The 17,012-nt window shown below is 47.4% G+C and overlaps 1 protein-coding gene across 7 annotated transcripts in view; it reads left to right on the top strand.

Moving 5' to 3' along the window:
* Arsg (arylsulfatase G) overlaps positions 1 to 17,012 on the top strand; it is a 131,677-nt gene that overhangs the window by 91,338 nt on the left and 23,327 nt on the right. For all 7 annotated transcript variants that reach the window (XM_021176936.2, XM_029483074.1, XM_029483075.1 and 4 more), the window contains 3 exons: positions 2,060 to 2,256; positions 3,419 to 3,499; positions 16,218 to 16,326. In XM_021176936.2, the coding sequence (XP_021032595.1) occupies positions 2,060 to 2,256; positions 3,419 to 3,499; positions 16,218 to 16,326 (387 nt within the window). The remainder of the gene's footprint in view (positions 1 to 2,059; positions 2,257 to 3,418; positions 3,500 to 16,217; positions 16,327 to 17,012) is intronic.

Here is a 17,012-nt window from a genome sequence, read left to right on the forward strand (position 1 = left end):
GCTCATTCAGACCAGGGTCCTGATGGCCTGGAGACGAAAAACGGACCTTCAAGAGCTGGAGCCTAGGTTTTTATTATTTATTTATTATTATTTTTTTCTCTTTTCCTTGATTTGCTGATGTAGAATGTGGTGCTCTGAGCAAATTAGCCATTACCTTCATTGGGTGAAAATGGGTCTTGAAAGGGGATCTAGAACCCTGGTGCATTGGTGCTGGGTGGCATCTGTGGTGGAAAGGAAGATAGAGAGGGAGCATCACTATGGTAAGGGTGGTCAGGGAGAGGAGTATCCCACTGAGCCACGCCTCTAACCCGCCTCAAGAAATGTTTACAACAGCCCCGTATGCATGCACACAAAATAGGTACACAGACCAAACATGTACCGATAATAAATCATAAAAAAAAGATCATTTTCAAACCACCCCGTGGCGTGCATGTAACTTAAAGCATCCGTTAAAGGTGAGATGCGCTTCTTTGCTTTTACATGAAGAAGTAACTCCTCCGCGGCGTACGCAGTACAAAGTGGCAGAAGTACGTTCAGTTAGCATTTTAGAAATGATCGGGAAGTCTGTCCTGATGTTGAGCCAAACTCATCGAGCGATTTTAAAAAGTGAAAGGGAACTCAAGTCAGCCACTCAAAAAACTTGCATGAAAATTTATTTTTATGTGTCTATTTGCCTGCATGTGTTTTGCCATGCACACTCAGTGCCTGTGGAGACCAGAAGAGGCTGACAGGATTTGGTGGTGGTGGTGGTGGTGGTGGTGGAAGCTAAACTTCAGGCCTTACTGTCCATCAGGCAAAGAATACTACCTCTAAGTCATACCCCCAGGCCATTTCTTTCCTTTTTGTTTTGAGACAGGGTTTCACTAAGTTTTCTAGGCTGGTCTTGATCTCACTATGTAGCTCAGTCAGGCTTTGAACTTCTGACCTTTCTACACCAGTTTCCCAAGTAGCTAAGATTATGGGCCTGCCCCCCATGAGACCAGAGAGAATTGGCTTGGCCATGCTAGCTCCCTCAAGCCTTTCATGCTGAATTTGCCAGAGGAATCAGGGTTAGTGTAGAACAGAACCTTGATCTAAATGTCTTTCCCCTTTGGTCACATGTTGCCTGTAGCTTTTGCTACCCTGTCTAAGCTCCAGGAACAGGCCACATTACCAGCCCCTGCCCAGAGAATATTGGATCATTGGATGAACAACACAGATACACACAGTTGTCCAATTTCAACTTGCCTTATTGGCTCAACTGCTAAGTACCTCCAATCTACCTTGGCTAGCATGCCCTTCCCAGAACTCCCAGCTCAGCCCCCTAAATCTGTACTCAATTTCAGTTGCTCAGTCCCAGCTCAGCATTCCCAACCTCCCCCCTGGAGACACGGCCTGTGGTCACTCCCACCGAGATCTCACATGGCCAGTTGGCTTTTTTCTCTTTGAAGCAGGGCAAGCTGTCCCTTCCCTGTCTCCTGTGTCTCCTGCTTGGCTGTGGGGGACCCAGCAGTTCTGGCTATTCCTTCTGCTCAGCAATTGAGCCCATGGCAGCTTTACTGGTAGACCAAGAACCAACTGGGGAACAGGACCTTAGCATCAGAACCATCCCGACATCCACACGCATCTTGGGATTCCTTGTGGCTATATCTCCTGGAATTAACATGATGGTCTGGATGCTTGGACTCTGAAGTGCAGCACAGAGCACAGGCTTTGCTCTAGGCAGACTTTGAGTTTAAATCCAGGCTGTTTATTATTAGTGGCATAACCTGAAGGAAGTCCTTACATCCCTCTAGATGTATGGTTCATTGCCTGAAAGGAGAAACTGGAGTTATCCCAAGGATGGACCTAGACACCAATCCTATGTAATATCTCTTACTATTACAGGATACCGGCTATCATTACGGTGCATTGCTTTTCTAATCAGCTAGCGAGTTGATTTACACGTTTTCTTATAATTAGACAAATGAATTGTCCATGTGCCCATGGATTGGTCCTGGGGTGGGGTGGTGGTGGACTGCCGAGGCCCTGGACAAGACTAGCCTCCTGCAAAGGCTCTGAGTTTTCCCATTTATTCCAGCACCAGTGGAAGACCTTTCCTGCTCTACGTGGGCCTGGCTCACATGCATGTGCCTTTGTCTGTAACTCCACCATTGGCACACCCACAGAGCCAAAGCCTGTACCGTGCAAGTCTCCGGGAGATGGACAGTCTGGTAGGGCAGATCAAGGACAAAGTTGACCATGTGGCAAGAGAAAACACACTCCTCTGGTTTACAGGTAAGGTAGAAATGTCCAGCTGATCTGGCTGGCATCTAAAATATAGCCACACAAGGGTCTATGGAGAGCAGTGTCTGTCATGTGATGTTTTTAACAGGGAAGGGGCTCACTATGAACTTGGGGCCCTGATGATATTCATTTGCCTGACCTCTGAGCACGTTGTCTGTTGGGTTCTGCAAGATCCGGTCACAAGAAAGGTTTGTGCTGACAGAGCACATACTTTGCTCATCCCACAGATGTTGATTAGGACCCTCTCCAACTATTCACTCTTCTTGTTAAAGAGTGGCTTTGCCATTGTGAACTTGTGCAGTCCTTTTCTATCTCTTCTCTGGTCCCAATGATTGTGGTTGCTACTGGTCCTATCTGTAGTCAGGTGGCCCTAGAAGAACAGGAATTAACTATCCCTTTAAAGGGCTCACATCTAGCTAGATACGATAGAACACAATACTTTTTAGAATTCTAGCGCTTCAGAGTCTAGGGCATGATTTCCAGTTCAAGGCCACAATGGGCAGTATAGTAAATTCGAGGCTACTCTGGGTGATATACAGCAAGAATCTGTTTCATAACAATCCAAAGGTGTGTGTGTGTGTGTGTGTGTGTGTTGGGGGGAGGGGCATTCCATAGATATTTTGTGCCTCAGGTTTCTATGTAGCAGAGTGGCAGCTACCTTGGATTAAGTTGAAACCGGGGTTTGAATATATGCCGCTGTGAGAGTTGAATCTATTCCACTGATACTGTGAGGTTGAAAGATGTTGGATTTGGATCTAGGTGTATCAAGGATGCTTAGTGTCCGTTGCTGGGCTGAGGCTAATGGTAGTAGTGGACTGCTAACATTAGGTAAGTGGGATGTGAGGGGAGAGGTTAGGGATGGGTCAAGGCAAGCCCCACCCCCTCTGGGAGCCTAGTATGGATGTGCTCACTGACAGAGTTTTAGCTGAGTAGGGATCTGTAAGCCCAGCACTTGGGAAGCAGAGGAAGGGGAGTCCACGGCTCCACCATGCACTGACATTCATGATGTCAAGGAACACTTTACATGTGGAGAATCATGGTTGTCTCTCTGTCTGAGGCCTGCTGTGCACAGGATTATAACCAGAGAGGGGGTCAGAAGAGGTGTCTCCCAGAGACCCACTGACCAGATCCTGTTTCTTTTTCTGGTTTCCAGGAGACAACGGCCCATGGGCTCAGAAGTGTGAGCTGGCAGGCAGCTTGGGCCCCTTCTTCGGATTGTGGCAAACCCATCAAGGTATCAGAGAACCTCATTCAGTGTGATTAGATCCTACGTGGGAAGTTGAGTGCTGGCTGTGTATGGGGTTTTGTCTTGGGGACAGCGGCCTTGCTTGTGTTCTGGCTTTCAGGACACGAGAGGAGGTGTGTATTCATAATGGCTCATCTCTTTCTGTCCTTTCTCTCTATTCGTCCCTCAGAGGACCAGGCTTTGTCCTGACAAACCAGTCCATAAACCTTCCAGGTCATATGCTGTGCCTTAATTCATTTGACTCTCTGTGTCTTCTCTCTCTGTCCTTTCACTTCTCTCCCCCCGACCCCTTCCGTTCAACCATTACTTCATACTATCTGTTCAAGAAATATTGAGCCCACAGTTCTGTAAGGTTGGGATTTGATATGGCTATTGTTTTGTTTGGCTGGGTCGAAATATGTGGCCTTGGCTGGCCTAGGACTTACTATGTAGATCAGGCTGGCCTAGAATTCACAGAGGTCCTCCTGCCCCTGTCTCTGGAGAGCTGAGGTTAATGGTGTTTTTGCCACTACGCCAGAGTCTTTGTAATGCTATTCTATATACCATCGCTAAACCTTGTAACAGAGGGTAACAGCAATGGCTTCACTTACAGACGAAAAGAGGATCCCAAAGAAATCCTCTGTCTTTGGTTGCACTATCGATGGGAAGGTTCCAGGTTTGCCTCTGTATTCAAAGTTGGTGCTGTCTCCACACATCCAATGGCCTCCTGCGGCCATTTCTGGCTCCGTATAAACATACTCGAGCCTGAAACTCATCTCCCATCTGCTCTGGAAATGTTTCCAACAAGGAAGGACCTTACCAGCCACTCTAGGGATGGTCTGGTGTGTGGAGCAAAGGTTTGAAAAGTTCCGTATGCCTCTTGAGGCACAGCCTCCTCCTGGGAGCATCTGTTTCAAGGAACTCATTAGCCAAGGGCATAGTGCTCGCACATGATGCTCATTGCAGTGGGTCAGAGACTTAGCTGGACACAGTTCAAGTACTCAGCAAGGGGAGTGTTTAAAGGAGTTATATCCATTTAGAGAGACCACCAAAGAAACAGTAAGTAGATGGACATTGATTGACTGGGAACTATTTACATTAAATAGTTTTTCTGTGATAATAATATGCGAAGCCTATGCATGTGCTTTGTGCAAAGTATGGCTCTATTACGTAAAAGTAAGTCCATGTCTTTGCAGAAAAATCTTGAATACGGTATCACAGCTACAGGAGATTAATGGTGACTCCTCTGAGTTTAAGAGAGAGTTTACATGTGATTCCTAATCCTTCCCTCCCATGATGAACTGTTCCTGTTTCATAAAAAAGAACAAAAAAAAAAAAAAAAAAAAAAAAAAAAAAAAAAAAAAAAAAAAAAGAGGGATTGGAGATGTAGCTTGGGGTTAGCGTGCTTGCTCAGCAATGTGAGTTTGCCATATAGCACTGAAAAATAAACATTAAAGCTGTGTGGGTATGACGTCGAATGGGGCAGTAGCTCAGGCTCTAGAGAGCTGGCCCAGCACGTAGCTCCATCAGTAGGGTGCTACTAACGTGAGCTCAGTTAGTAGGGTGCTTGCCCAACACGTAGCTCAATCTTTTGTTCAGTCTCCATCACATAACCCAAGGGTGGTGGTGCGTGCCTGTAATCTCAGTAGCCAGAAGGTGGAGGCAGGAGGATCAGAAGTTCATAGTCACCCTTGACCCTATATAGTAAGTTCGAGGCCAGCTGGGATATGTGTGACACTGTCTCAAAAGAACAATAAAAAAGAAATAAGCCGGGCTCTGCCCTTTTTTCCTGGTCTGAGCATTTGCTTAGCACCTGCTGTTTCCTGTTCTACCGACTTATTGAGCATCTGCTGTATGTCAGGAACAGTGTTTTCCCCCCAGGGATACAAAGACTAACAAAACCTCTGACCTGAAGGAAACCGGGCCTGTACTAACACTTCTCAGGCTGGCTTGAGTAGACACAAGATCCTGTGGGGATCTTGCTAAAATGAAATTTCAGCCTAAGAGGTCATCAATTGATGATGGCAGTTTTGCATTTCTGTGGCACTCCAGGACAGTGCTGATATCACTGGCCACTTTGAGAACCACCAGCTTAGAACATTGTAGTCTGTGATACCTGAAACTATAATTTGTTTCTCTGGACCCATGGCTCCCCGAGTTGGGCACAGTTCTTGCGCGCATCCGACTAGACCAGCAAGAACGATGCTACAACAGGATCCTTCTGCACACGTTTATTGGGAGAGCTTGATTGTAGAGGCGAAGAGACCCNGAGCCCAGAACTGGTGCTGCTTATATAGGCCTAGGAGAGGCGTGTCTCACACCGGATTGGTTATGCACTATNCCTCATTTGCATGTTCCTCATCTGATTGGTTACTCTCTCTCAGTATCTCACAATACCTCATTATCATACCTCATTTGCATGTCTCACATCTGATTGGTTATTCTCTCAGTACCTCATTATCATACCTCATTTGCATGTCTCACATCTGATTGGTTATTCTCTCAGTACTTTGCAGAGCCTCATTATCATGCCCGGGCCAGGCAGTGTTTTGGCGAAAAACTTTACTGCATAAGTAAGCATTGGTCGTTTGCCCAAACTTATGTGTGGTGGCCAGCAGTAGCCTGCGCCACTCTGCAACGGCACATGTGGCTTCCCACACACAGTGGTACAGTGCTTGTAATTTTAGCACTCAGGACACTGAGGCAGAAGGTTTGCTACCAGTTGGAGAGCAGCCTTGGCTCCATAGTGAGTTCAAAGCCAGTCTGAGATATGCAAGGAGACTGTCTCAAAAAGCCAAACAAATAACAGTATAACAATAACCACAATGTTAAAAAACAAAAGAAAACATTGTTCCCTGGGTTGTTACCTATGTGAATTCTACACAGGAAAATAGATCCTCTATGTGTGTGTGCTCATGTGTGTGTGTGCTCATGTGTGTGTGTGCTCATGTGTGTGTGTGCTCATGTGTGTGTATGTGTGCTCATGTGTGTATGTTCATGTGTGTGTATGTCTGGGTATGTGCTCATGTGTATATGCTTGTGTGTGTGTGTGTGTGTGTGTGTATGTGTGCTCATGTGTGTATGTTCATATGTGTGTGTGTGTCTGGGTATGTGCTCATGTGTATATGCTTGTGTGTGTGTATGTGTGTGTGTGTGCTCATGTGTGTTTGTTTATGTGTGTGCGTGTCTGGGTATGTGCTCATGAGTGTAATGCTCCCGTGTGTGTGTTGTGATTGTGTGTGTGATTGTGTGTGTGTGGCATGTGCTACCATATCCAATAAGCTAAGCATTATTAACAAGGAAAGCAGAATTGGGATCTTCAGCATTCAAAGGATGCTAGAGTCGGGGGAGAACTTGAAATCTATGTTCCTACTCACTTTCCGGCAGGAAATGGAGGCTGAGGAGGTCTGCTCCAGGCCAGCTGGTGATGGAAGAGGGTCAAGTGATCTGGGTTCATTCCACAGCCCATGTGACTGTGGTTGCTCCCACCTTTCAAACCTGATCGTTGCTTAGCTGTCTGGAAAATCCCGTGTTGTTTCTTTGAACTACGTGGTTGTCAAGGAAAACATCGTTAGCCGCCCCCCCTCCCCCAAATCATTCTAAGCCAGTAGGGGGAAGGGTGGAGAGATAAAGAGGCCTATTGGCTTGGGAGCTTCACTTGGGAAACTTTGTAAAAGGGATGGGAAACTTTGATCTTCCATGTTGGGAGGTGATAGACCCTCTTCATTTCCTGAGTAGAATCAGATGGAGGCTTTGCACAGGCTCCCAGTGTGGTGTGTGTGACTCCTACCAGGAACTCCCTGAGACTCAGTTTCTTTATAGCAGAAACAACCTGGGCATCCCTCTCTGAATGGAAGCTGGAACAAGCCCTCGGGAGGACTTTCCTACAGAACTATCGGGCAAATGATGCGTGGATGAGCTCAGAGTGTCCCGTGACCTTGTCTCAGGGAACTGCTCAGAGCTGGGGTCAGCTACCTTCTTGTTACATGGTTTTGGGCAAGGCTTTCTGGCAAATTTATGACTTCATGTATCTGTGGGCACACTTGGATTGGTGAGAGTGTCAGAGATGGGTTCCATTCTCTTGTTTTTAGAGTTCTCAGAATGAACCTTGCCTGAAAAAAAATATGTCAGAGTAACTCTCTCCACACCATACTCCGTTCGGCTTTCTGTACATGATTCCAAGCCTCCTTTTCTCTCACCGCCTGGACCGCTGCAGGGGACTAACTCTGGAAAGCCTGGCGGAAGCCTTCCTGCAGCTAAAAGGAAGCTGTGAGTGAAGAAGTGGGTCCCTCTGGACCACCTGCGCCTCCTGACCTAGGTTTCTGTCCTTGGAAGCCCACACCTCCCCGCTATGAAGACAGTCTCAAGAGCCCATGAAAGGGAAGACAGTGTTTTCGCAACAGAGTAGGACAAACAGTCCTGAGAGCCTTGCTTCTCTCACCCCAAGCCAGCTTGCTGTGTCAGACCACGTGCTACCTTCCCCTGCTCCCACGGCCCCCCTCCTCATCTTCCCTTTCTTTCTTGGCTAGTCCACCCGGCTCAGCTGATGTGATGAGGCAGCGTCTCCTGGAGTCATCTTTTCACCCTGTTGCTAGAGTCAGGATGCTCTGCATGGCAGGGTTCCTGCCTTATTGGGATGAGAAGAAACTGAACAGGGTGTGCATGTGTGTGTGTGTGCGTGCGTGTGTGCATGTGTGTGCGTGTGTGTGCATGTGTGTGTGTGTGCGTGTGTGCATGTGTGCGTGTGTGTGTGTGTGTGCATGTGTGTGTGTGTGTTTATCTCAAGCACACACACACAGGGTGCAAATCAAGCTGACCTTCTCCCAAAAGAAGAGAACCTGACTGTCCTAAGTCCCTGCTTTCCCCAGGCTGCAGTTACCTGCCTGTGCTGGAAGTCTGACTTCTAAGCCAATCACATTGAACCTGGCTCATACCAGTTCCAGACTCTACACCTTGTCTCTCCACCCCATCTGACTGCTCCTCTGTCTGGAAAAAATCTTCCTTTGTTTTATCTGAAGAGCAGAAGCTGTCCTTCCTCTCCCTTGGTGATGAGAAAACAGTTAACTTGGCATCATCAGTACTTCTAAGAGAGCTTGCTTGTCTGCAATCTGACCCTATCAGGCTGGTGCATCAAGCTTCCCACTGGGACACAGATCTCCTGGCATCCTGAGCCTCCTGTCCAGTTGTGGGATTAAAGAGAAGGTAGAGAAAGGTCAGAGGTACTGCATACACGTTGAGAGACTGTTAGCTGCTGGGTCTAGCTAGGGTATGGTTTGATGGTAAGAACGCTGTGGAAATTGAAGTCTGTCTTTTTCGAACCTTTGGTCGATGGCTTGTTGCAATGTTCCAATCACTAAACTTAGGGCTATCTCAGCCCAGCTGTAGTTTTGGGTCCCCCTGAAGCCTGGCCTCTCCGTACTTTTAGGAAACTGGTATTCTATGGATCTCCTTGGCAAGGATATGCATTTATATATAGGAAGGAAACTGCTTCTCTGGAAGGTTATATAGGCTGTCCTTCAGCAAGATTCTCCAGAAACCACACATGGAGATGCCAGTATGGGGCAAGCAAGCCAACTAAAGGACTATACAGGTTCACATCTGTCAGCTGCAGACAAAGATCTGGCAAACTGGCCTTGTCCGTGATGCTCAAAAATCTTTAAGAAGGAGAGTATCAGCTATGCCGGTCCCTCAGAAAACTGCTGCATTAGTGTTCCAGCTGCCAGGCGGGCCTTCTTCCTCCCTGTCCCCTACCACTGAGATGTTTCTCATCCGTAGGTATCTTGAGTTTTTCTGTTGCCCACGTCTGTGGCAGGTGCCGTGTAGAAGTACCTTGCCGTGCACACGCTTGCTATGCAAGATCTTATGTAACTTCTCACAGCCCTGAGAGATAAGTATAGTCATTTTCCACTTCATGGCTAAGAGATGGAGATTGAGGGAGGTTATGAAGTCTGCCCAAGACTGTCTGATTAAAGGAGTGGCCTTCCGAGTCAGGGCTTGGATCTGCCAGGTTCTTAAGGTGCCCTTCTGACCACCCTGTTCATACACCTCACAATCTGGTTCTTAGACCATCGCTGCCGTTATAATCATCTAGAATCAGGGTCCTTCTGCCGTTCATGCTTCCTAGTCAGTCAGAGTTTCTGGGGGAGAGAACTCAGAAATATGAATGTTTGGGGGAAAAAAGCTTTCATATTGTGTGTGTGTGTGTGTGTGTGTGCGTGTGCGTGTGAGAGAGAGAGAGAGAGAGAGAGAGAGAGAGAGAGAGAGAGAGAGAGAGAGAACCTGTACTGTACTACCATGGTACACAGGTGGATGTCAGAAGATAACTTGCAGGAGTCAGTTCTCGCCTTCCACCATTCAGATCCGGGGGATTGAACTCGGCTGATTAGGCTTGGCCGCAAGCTCCTTTGCCACGGAGATAGCCCTCCAGCCTCTGTATAAAAATCATTTAAACGGACACAGCACACGTATGGAAGTCAGAAGATGACCTTCAGGCGTCCTAGGGGTAGAACTCAGGTTCCCAGGGTTAAAGGCAAGCATCCCTAACTGCTGAGCCACCTCACTGGTTCGGAAGTCCATTATTTTCCATGAGCTCTTGTCTGGCCATGCTCCTGTATGAAGAGATTGGCACACCTCTCTCGCTGAGCTGCTTGCCTTTCTGACTCGGTGAGACATGGTAGTTGGACCCTTTCCGGGAAAGACTGCCTGCTATTCCCAGGCGTAGGCTGCAGAGTTTTGGTCGGCTAGCCCCTGCCGTGATACATTGCGGAATGGCACTTTACTTCCGAGGCCAGGGAGGGAAGAGCAAGTAAGCAACTTTATGAATCACGGTTCTGTTTATGTTTTGGTTGCCGAGGCTAAATATTTACTGCTTTAAGTAAGAGGCTCTGCTTTAATTAGAGTCATAACTAACCACAAATACATTGAAACACGGTGTCAGGGTCATAGACAAGCATCTCTGGACAGAAAGCCAAATACAGCTCACACTTTTAATGTGCCGGAGCCATGGATCCAAGCACTAAAGCTTATCTAAGTTAACAAATAGCTTTCCAAATCGAAAAGTGCATAGACATTTATAAGCTGTGGACTCAGCTGTTTCTCTGCTGTAGCTCATGAAGTCATGGTTACAAGGATATGGCATAAGGGATAAAGATGTGGTCCATTTAAAGCCTGTGGTTAAGAAGGGTAGCAACCAGAAAGTTCCAGATGCCAGGAAAGCAATAGCCCCCCCCCCCCACACCCTAGGACCTCACGGGGATGACATTAGCTGAAATACCCCACAAAGGGGAGGGAGAACCTATCGAGACCACATCCATGGGTTAAGCATGGGCCCCCTTGTTGAGGGATGGGGCCACCCACCCATCTCCAGAATTTTAACCCAGATTGCTCCTGTCTAAAGGAAATACAGGGACAAAGAGCAGAACAGAGACTGAAGGAAAGGCCACCCAGAGACTGCCCTACCTGGGGATCCATCCCACATGCAGACACTAAACCCAGACACTATTGCTGATGCCAAGAAGTGCTTGCTGACAGGAGCCTTGTATAGCTGTCCCCTGAGTGGCTCTGCCAGATCCTGACCAATATAGATGCGGATGCTCACAGCCAACTATTGGACTGAGCACTGGGACCCCAATGGAGGAGTTAGGGGAGGACTGAGGAGCTAAAGGGGCCTTATCTGGCATCAATGGGAGGGGAGGCCCTTTGTCCTATAAAGGCTTGATGCCCCAGTATGGAGGAATACTAGGGTGGTGAGGTGGGAGTGGGTAGGTGGGTGGGTGGTGGGGAGCACCCTCATAGAAGCAGGGTAAGGGGGGATGGGATGTGGGGGTTTGCAGAGGGGAAACCGGGAAAGGGGATAACATTTGAAGTGTAAACAAATAAAATATCAAAAAACCCCACCCCATAATACACAGATTAAAAATGTAAAATAAAATAAAAATTAATATTACATGGAAAAGAATAAAAGAAGCACACAAGGCTGGGGAGGTGACTCAGTCAGCCCGAGTTATCCCTAGAACCCGTGTTAAAATGCTAGGCAGTCTGCTTGTAATTCCAGTGCTGGAGAGGCAGAGGCAAGCGGATCTCTGCAGCATGGTGCCCAGCCTTGCTTCCTAACAACCAAGTTCTGGGTCAAGTGAGAGTGTGAGGTTATGAGTCCCTGCAGGGCACCAAGGCCTCTGGGCACAAGGATGCGGTATATAGAACAGGGTCAGGCCTTGCCCTTTGTCCCCTCTTCCACGCGGTCAAGCCAGCTGACCTGTTACAGATCGCCTGCCAGTGTGGCCCTGTCCTGAAACCCACAGTAGAGAAGCAAAGATGTCTGGGAGAGTGAAGGGTTCAGGAGGCAGAGGAGAAGCCTGGATGGTGACCGACCGCACTTTCTGAAACCCAGATGATTAAAATAGGTAAGGGTGGTGACATATAAGGACAGTGACATCGCAGTCAGGGCTTCCTCTCTTCCTGACCCCCTCAGAATCTTAAGCCAACAGAAAATGCAGCAGCTTTGTCTCTTGTGCTTCCGCCATGGCCCCAAAGTCTTAGCTTCCTGACAATTCTCAGTTTCCCCAGAGTGACCAGGAAACAATCCAGGTTTTACTAATCAGTGGATGTGAAAGGTGAGAAATGAGTTGGTCATAGGCCAAATCTACTGAGGGGGTAAATTAATTAATTATATTTTGAGACACTATTTTACTCTGTAGCCCAATCTGGCCTAGAATCCACCATGTATCCCAGGCTGATGTTGAACTCAAAGTGATCCTCCTGTCTCAGATTTCCAAAATTCTGGGCTTATAGGCATGAGCATTGCGCCTGGTAGGTTTTCTCCTTTAATTGGACATTAAATGATCTGAATGGGAGAAGGCAGCTTAGCTTCTCTGGGTCACAAAGAAACCCACCAAAACCAAAAAGGCCGACCTCTGACCTCCACACCCACCCTCATGTACATACATCTGCACATGTATGCACACCTACATATGAACAATCACATACAAAATAGCACATAAGCTACATTTGACTTTGAAGTGCATTCTGTCTGCTCCCCTCTAATCTGGGAATCAGTCCAACTTAAGATCATTACTGGGATAGTTTTATGAGCTATTGATGCACCCCTGGCACCCATCGGGACAGCCAATCACCACCTGAGGAGAAGGGCTTTACCATTTACCACGGTGTTTTTAAAGAAGGGATTCTGAGATGCATTTAGGATGTGGAATGTTATGCTGGAAGAGTTCCTCGTTAAGGGTCCTGGCTTGTGTAGTTTGATATGGACTTACTAGCTATTTAAATTCATCCAGGGCTGGTGGCACATTCCTGCCCTCCCAGCTATTCCGGTAGCTGAGGCAGGTGATTTGACAGTTTGAGAGTAGGCTAGGCCACATAGTGAATTCAAGGCTAGCCCAGTCAATGTAGTAAGAGTTGTTTCAAAACTAATAATAATAATAAAAAAAAGTGTCAGGGCTGCAGACGTAACTTAGATTCCATGTTAGAGCACTTCCCTAGCACAGGAAAGGCCCTGAGTTCACACCTCCATACTGAAAAAAATTTACTTAACCTTTTTGAGCATTTTCATTTGAAAAAACTGGGAATTGTAGTGTGTGTAGTATAAAGGATTGTCATACAAGGGGTGATGAGGTGGCTCAGTGGATGAAGGTGTTTGCGGTGGAGCCCAAACACCTAAGTTTGATCCTCACAACACACATGGTAAAAGGGAGAACCGGTTCCCAAAGTTACCCGATGACCTTCACATGCAAATCTTGGTGCACACAAAAGGGTGCACACATGCATGTGTGTGTGCGCGCGCACACACACACACACACACAAGTGTACAAGAGATTGTCATCCAAATTCGATATCACATAGGAAAGCACTTAGCCGTGTATTTAGGAACACTTAGTCTGGCATTGATAAGGGATGATGTTATTAATACGGTTACTATCTTTAGCTTGGAATGAGGGGTAAGGTAGATGCCTAGAGGCAGCTAGCTATTCTGTAGAGCCTGTTATTCTGGACTCGGCCTTGCCAGCACAGACAAACCACAGGAAACCAGTTGGATAAGCACACGTGGCTGATAATGCCACTCCACCACTTGCAAGGCCTATGGAAGAAGATAGGGGGGCGGGGATGTTTCTTTCTGACTCCTCCTGGCACGGCTGCTGAGAAACTGGGGTTTGGAGCAGAGCCCTGTGTGTGTGTGTGTGTGTGTGTGTGTGTGTTGGTCAATATTTACTTTGGTAATTGCTTGACCACGCTCAGGACTCAAGCTAAATTCCTTTGGTGTCCAAGGACTGTGGGACACGGATCATTTACATGCCTGGAATCGCGTCTTTCAGTTAAAATTAGAACCTTAGGTGCAGCTGGATTCGCTGATGAGCTCCACCCACGGAGTCCTGTTGAGGGGCCTCCCCGGGCCAACCACCTTTTCTCCATCACGTGCTGAACTTTCTACTATGTTAACATTTTAACAAGATACATTTGCTGCCAACACAGTTCCTTCTAACCCCCACCCCCACCTCACCCTCACCCCCACCCCCGCCAGCTTCTGACCCTCTGCGGAGAGACTGTGAGCAGAATGAAACTGTTTCCCTTAAGAAATCCCTGGGGGAGGTCAGTCATCCTCAAAGGGGCTGCCCGAAGTATCATGGTGAACAGGTGTCTCTTTGCCTGTCACGGAGCTGAACCGCAGCTCCTGCTTTCCGGTTAGAGATAATGATTTACTTCTGGAATCCAAAGCTTAACATCTGGCCTCAAAGGTTAAGCAGAGACCTTTGAATGTCAAGCATCATGGGCTGTTAATTAGAGGGCCCCATATTTCCACCCACTCCTACCAAATGTGTCCACGCAAATGCCCCTCCCAGGGCTGGAAAGACCCACAGATTCCCCCAGCACGCGTCTGTATGCGCACTCATTGCTGTTTGGCCTTAAGCTGAAGCATGCCGGGTATTCTGAAACTACATGGAAACTCGTTTTATGCTCCTCCACAGTTCAGTATTTTCTATTCCACGTGCGTGAATAATCGGAGTGGTCTTATGTGGGTTTCTTTTGCGGGGGGGGGGGGGGGGGGGGGAGGGAGTAAAGGCTCCAGAGGAAAGTACACACTTGAGAAATTCAGGATTACATCAAAGAGCTTTTCAGTCTGCAGTGACTGCGGGATTCAGTTGGTTTCTTGAACCTAACACACTTAGATGTAAACAGTCCATAAGTTGGGAGCTGCTTTGTTTTCAGCTCCTTATATCAACACTCCGGGGCTCCTTATACACTAGACCAGGAATTCGGAGCTCTTCTGGGATGGGGTACTGAGCCCAGGACATCAAAGGTTCTTTTTGTAGCAGTGAGATTAGAGGGAGGAAGCCTTCATCCTGGTCGCCTCAACTCCACACCCGTGATGTGATCGCTTTTGTTATTTATACCAGCCAAACTTGGGCAGTCGCACGACCACAGAGTGCGTGAGCCACATACAGCACTTGTCTTGGAAGAACTTCTTACACGCGAACCTTGTGGAATCCCTGGCCTCTGGCTCAACCAGGGACAAGGGTGGAGTGTGTGTGTGGGAGTGGCAGAGCCCGTCATGGTTAATTCAGTGCGACATGTGTATTCAGGATGTTTTCATAAAACATGACCTCATCTCTTCCAGCCCACGGGCTGTCATTATATTGGTGGTCACTTTTGACTTGGCTACAAAAGTAATGCCTCTCGTCACTAAAGTTCATAGATTGCACATGGGCTATTCTTACCTCCCGCCAAGAGGCAAACACTCAGAACCATGACTGATAACTGTCTCATCAGAACAACTCATTGACTCAAGGAAAAACAGAGCAAAACAAAATAAATCCACACAAGATCAGCCAGGCCCTGGGTGGATTAAACAGCTGAGGAGACTCCCTCTTTCAAAGAATTGTAGTTTTTATTTGTTATTGAGTACTAGCGATTGAATGGCCTCATGCACGCTAGGTAGGTGTGGACAGTTTGTAGGAGTCTGTTCTCTCTCTCTCTCTCTCTCTCTCTCTCTCTCTCTCTCTCCCTCCCTCCCTTCCTCTCCCTCTCTCTCTTCATCCTAATCAGTCACGATCAACTGGAAAACAAATTCATTTATTTAACAAACGTTCCTTAAGCACCCGGGATGTCTTGAGTCTCATAGTGTGGGGACACAGGAGAAGAAGGGAATAAAATAACAGTTTAGCGTGGGGGATGCCATGAAAGGAATTGCCAAGATTAACAGTGGACTCTGTTTATATAAGTTAGTAAAATCAAAGGGTGTACTGAGAGTGATTAACTATTTGTTGGGGACAAATAGCTGGGTAATAAAATAATTAAATTCCTTCCTTCCTTCCTTCCTTCCTTCCTTCCTTCCTTCCTTCCTTCCTTCCTTTCTTTCTTTGCTTTGTTTTTGGGTTTTGTTTTTGTTGTTTTTTTGTTTGCTTTGTTTTTGTTTTTTGTTCTTTTGGTTTTTTGAGACAGGGTTTCTCTGTGTGGGCCTGGTCATCCTGAACTTACTCTGTTCAAGGCTAGCCTCAATCTCAGAGATTTGCCTGCCTCTGCCTCTTAAGTGCTGGGATTAAAGTCATGTGCCACCCCTGCCTGGCTAATTTTTTTTCTTTTTTTTTAAAGAAAGACATTTCTTTGTTGAAACTATTGGATATTCCTAGAGAGGGACTGTTTGCCCACAGGCCATCTCTTAGCTGAAAAAGAAGCCTTGAGTTACTGATGTTCATGAAACAGCTGCTTCTTCTCATAGGTGGAAGTCCAACCAAGCAGACCACCTGGGAAGGTGGGCATCGGGTTCCAGCACTGGCTTACTGGCCTGGCAGAGTTCCAGCCAACGTCACTAGCACTGCCTTGTTAAGGTAAGAGATCCGAATGACCTTTAGCTGTGGGGGTTTAGAGCCAGAGCTGATGTGGACACCTGGGTGGCCGGAGATCCCAGCAAACTCACTGCTCATTGATTACCCGTGTTCGGCAGGAGTTCCGCATCCTCCTGAGCTCTCATGACAGCAGTGTGGGTTTGCCTATAGAGCAATCCCACAATTCTGTGTGGTAAAGGAGGCTGCAGAGGGCCTTCCCCTCCCCCTGGGGATGATCCTTGAGTAAAGGAGGGGCCTTGCTGGTCTCTAACCCTCACCTCTGGTTCTTCAGTGTGTGCTAAAGAGAGAAGCAGCCAAAGATGGCAGCCAGAGTGATGTTCCCATGAACTCCTCCCTGGGGATTAGAGTAGACGTCCCAGGTGGCTTTGAGAAGCCTGTGCATCACTAGTCATCGAATGGCCCCAAGAAAGAAGTACAGACACCGGAATGCCCTGGAGGCCAAGAAGCAGGCAGATGGCCCCAGTGGACGGAGAGGGAAAGAGTTAACAGTTAGGTGAGGACCTTGTCCAGCCTTGGGCAGCAGCTTTCAGTTGTTGTCACCAGGAATGTCAGGAGCATTATACGTGACATCTGTCCAATGTATTAATGCTGATCAATAAGGCCAATTTCTTATCTGTCTCAGAGAGTCTGGCTACAATGGGTCTCTGGGAATATTGCCACGAGAACTA

Source organism: Mus caroli, chromosome 11 (genome assembly GCF_900094665.2).
Source record: "Mus caroli chromosome 11, CAROLI_EIJ_v1.1, whole genome shotgun sequence".
Classification (NCBI taxonomy): Eukaryota; Metazoa; Chordata; class Mammalia; order Rodentia; family Muridae; genus Mus; species Mus caroli.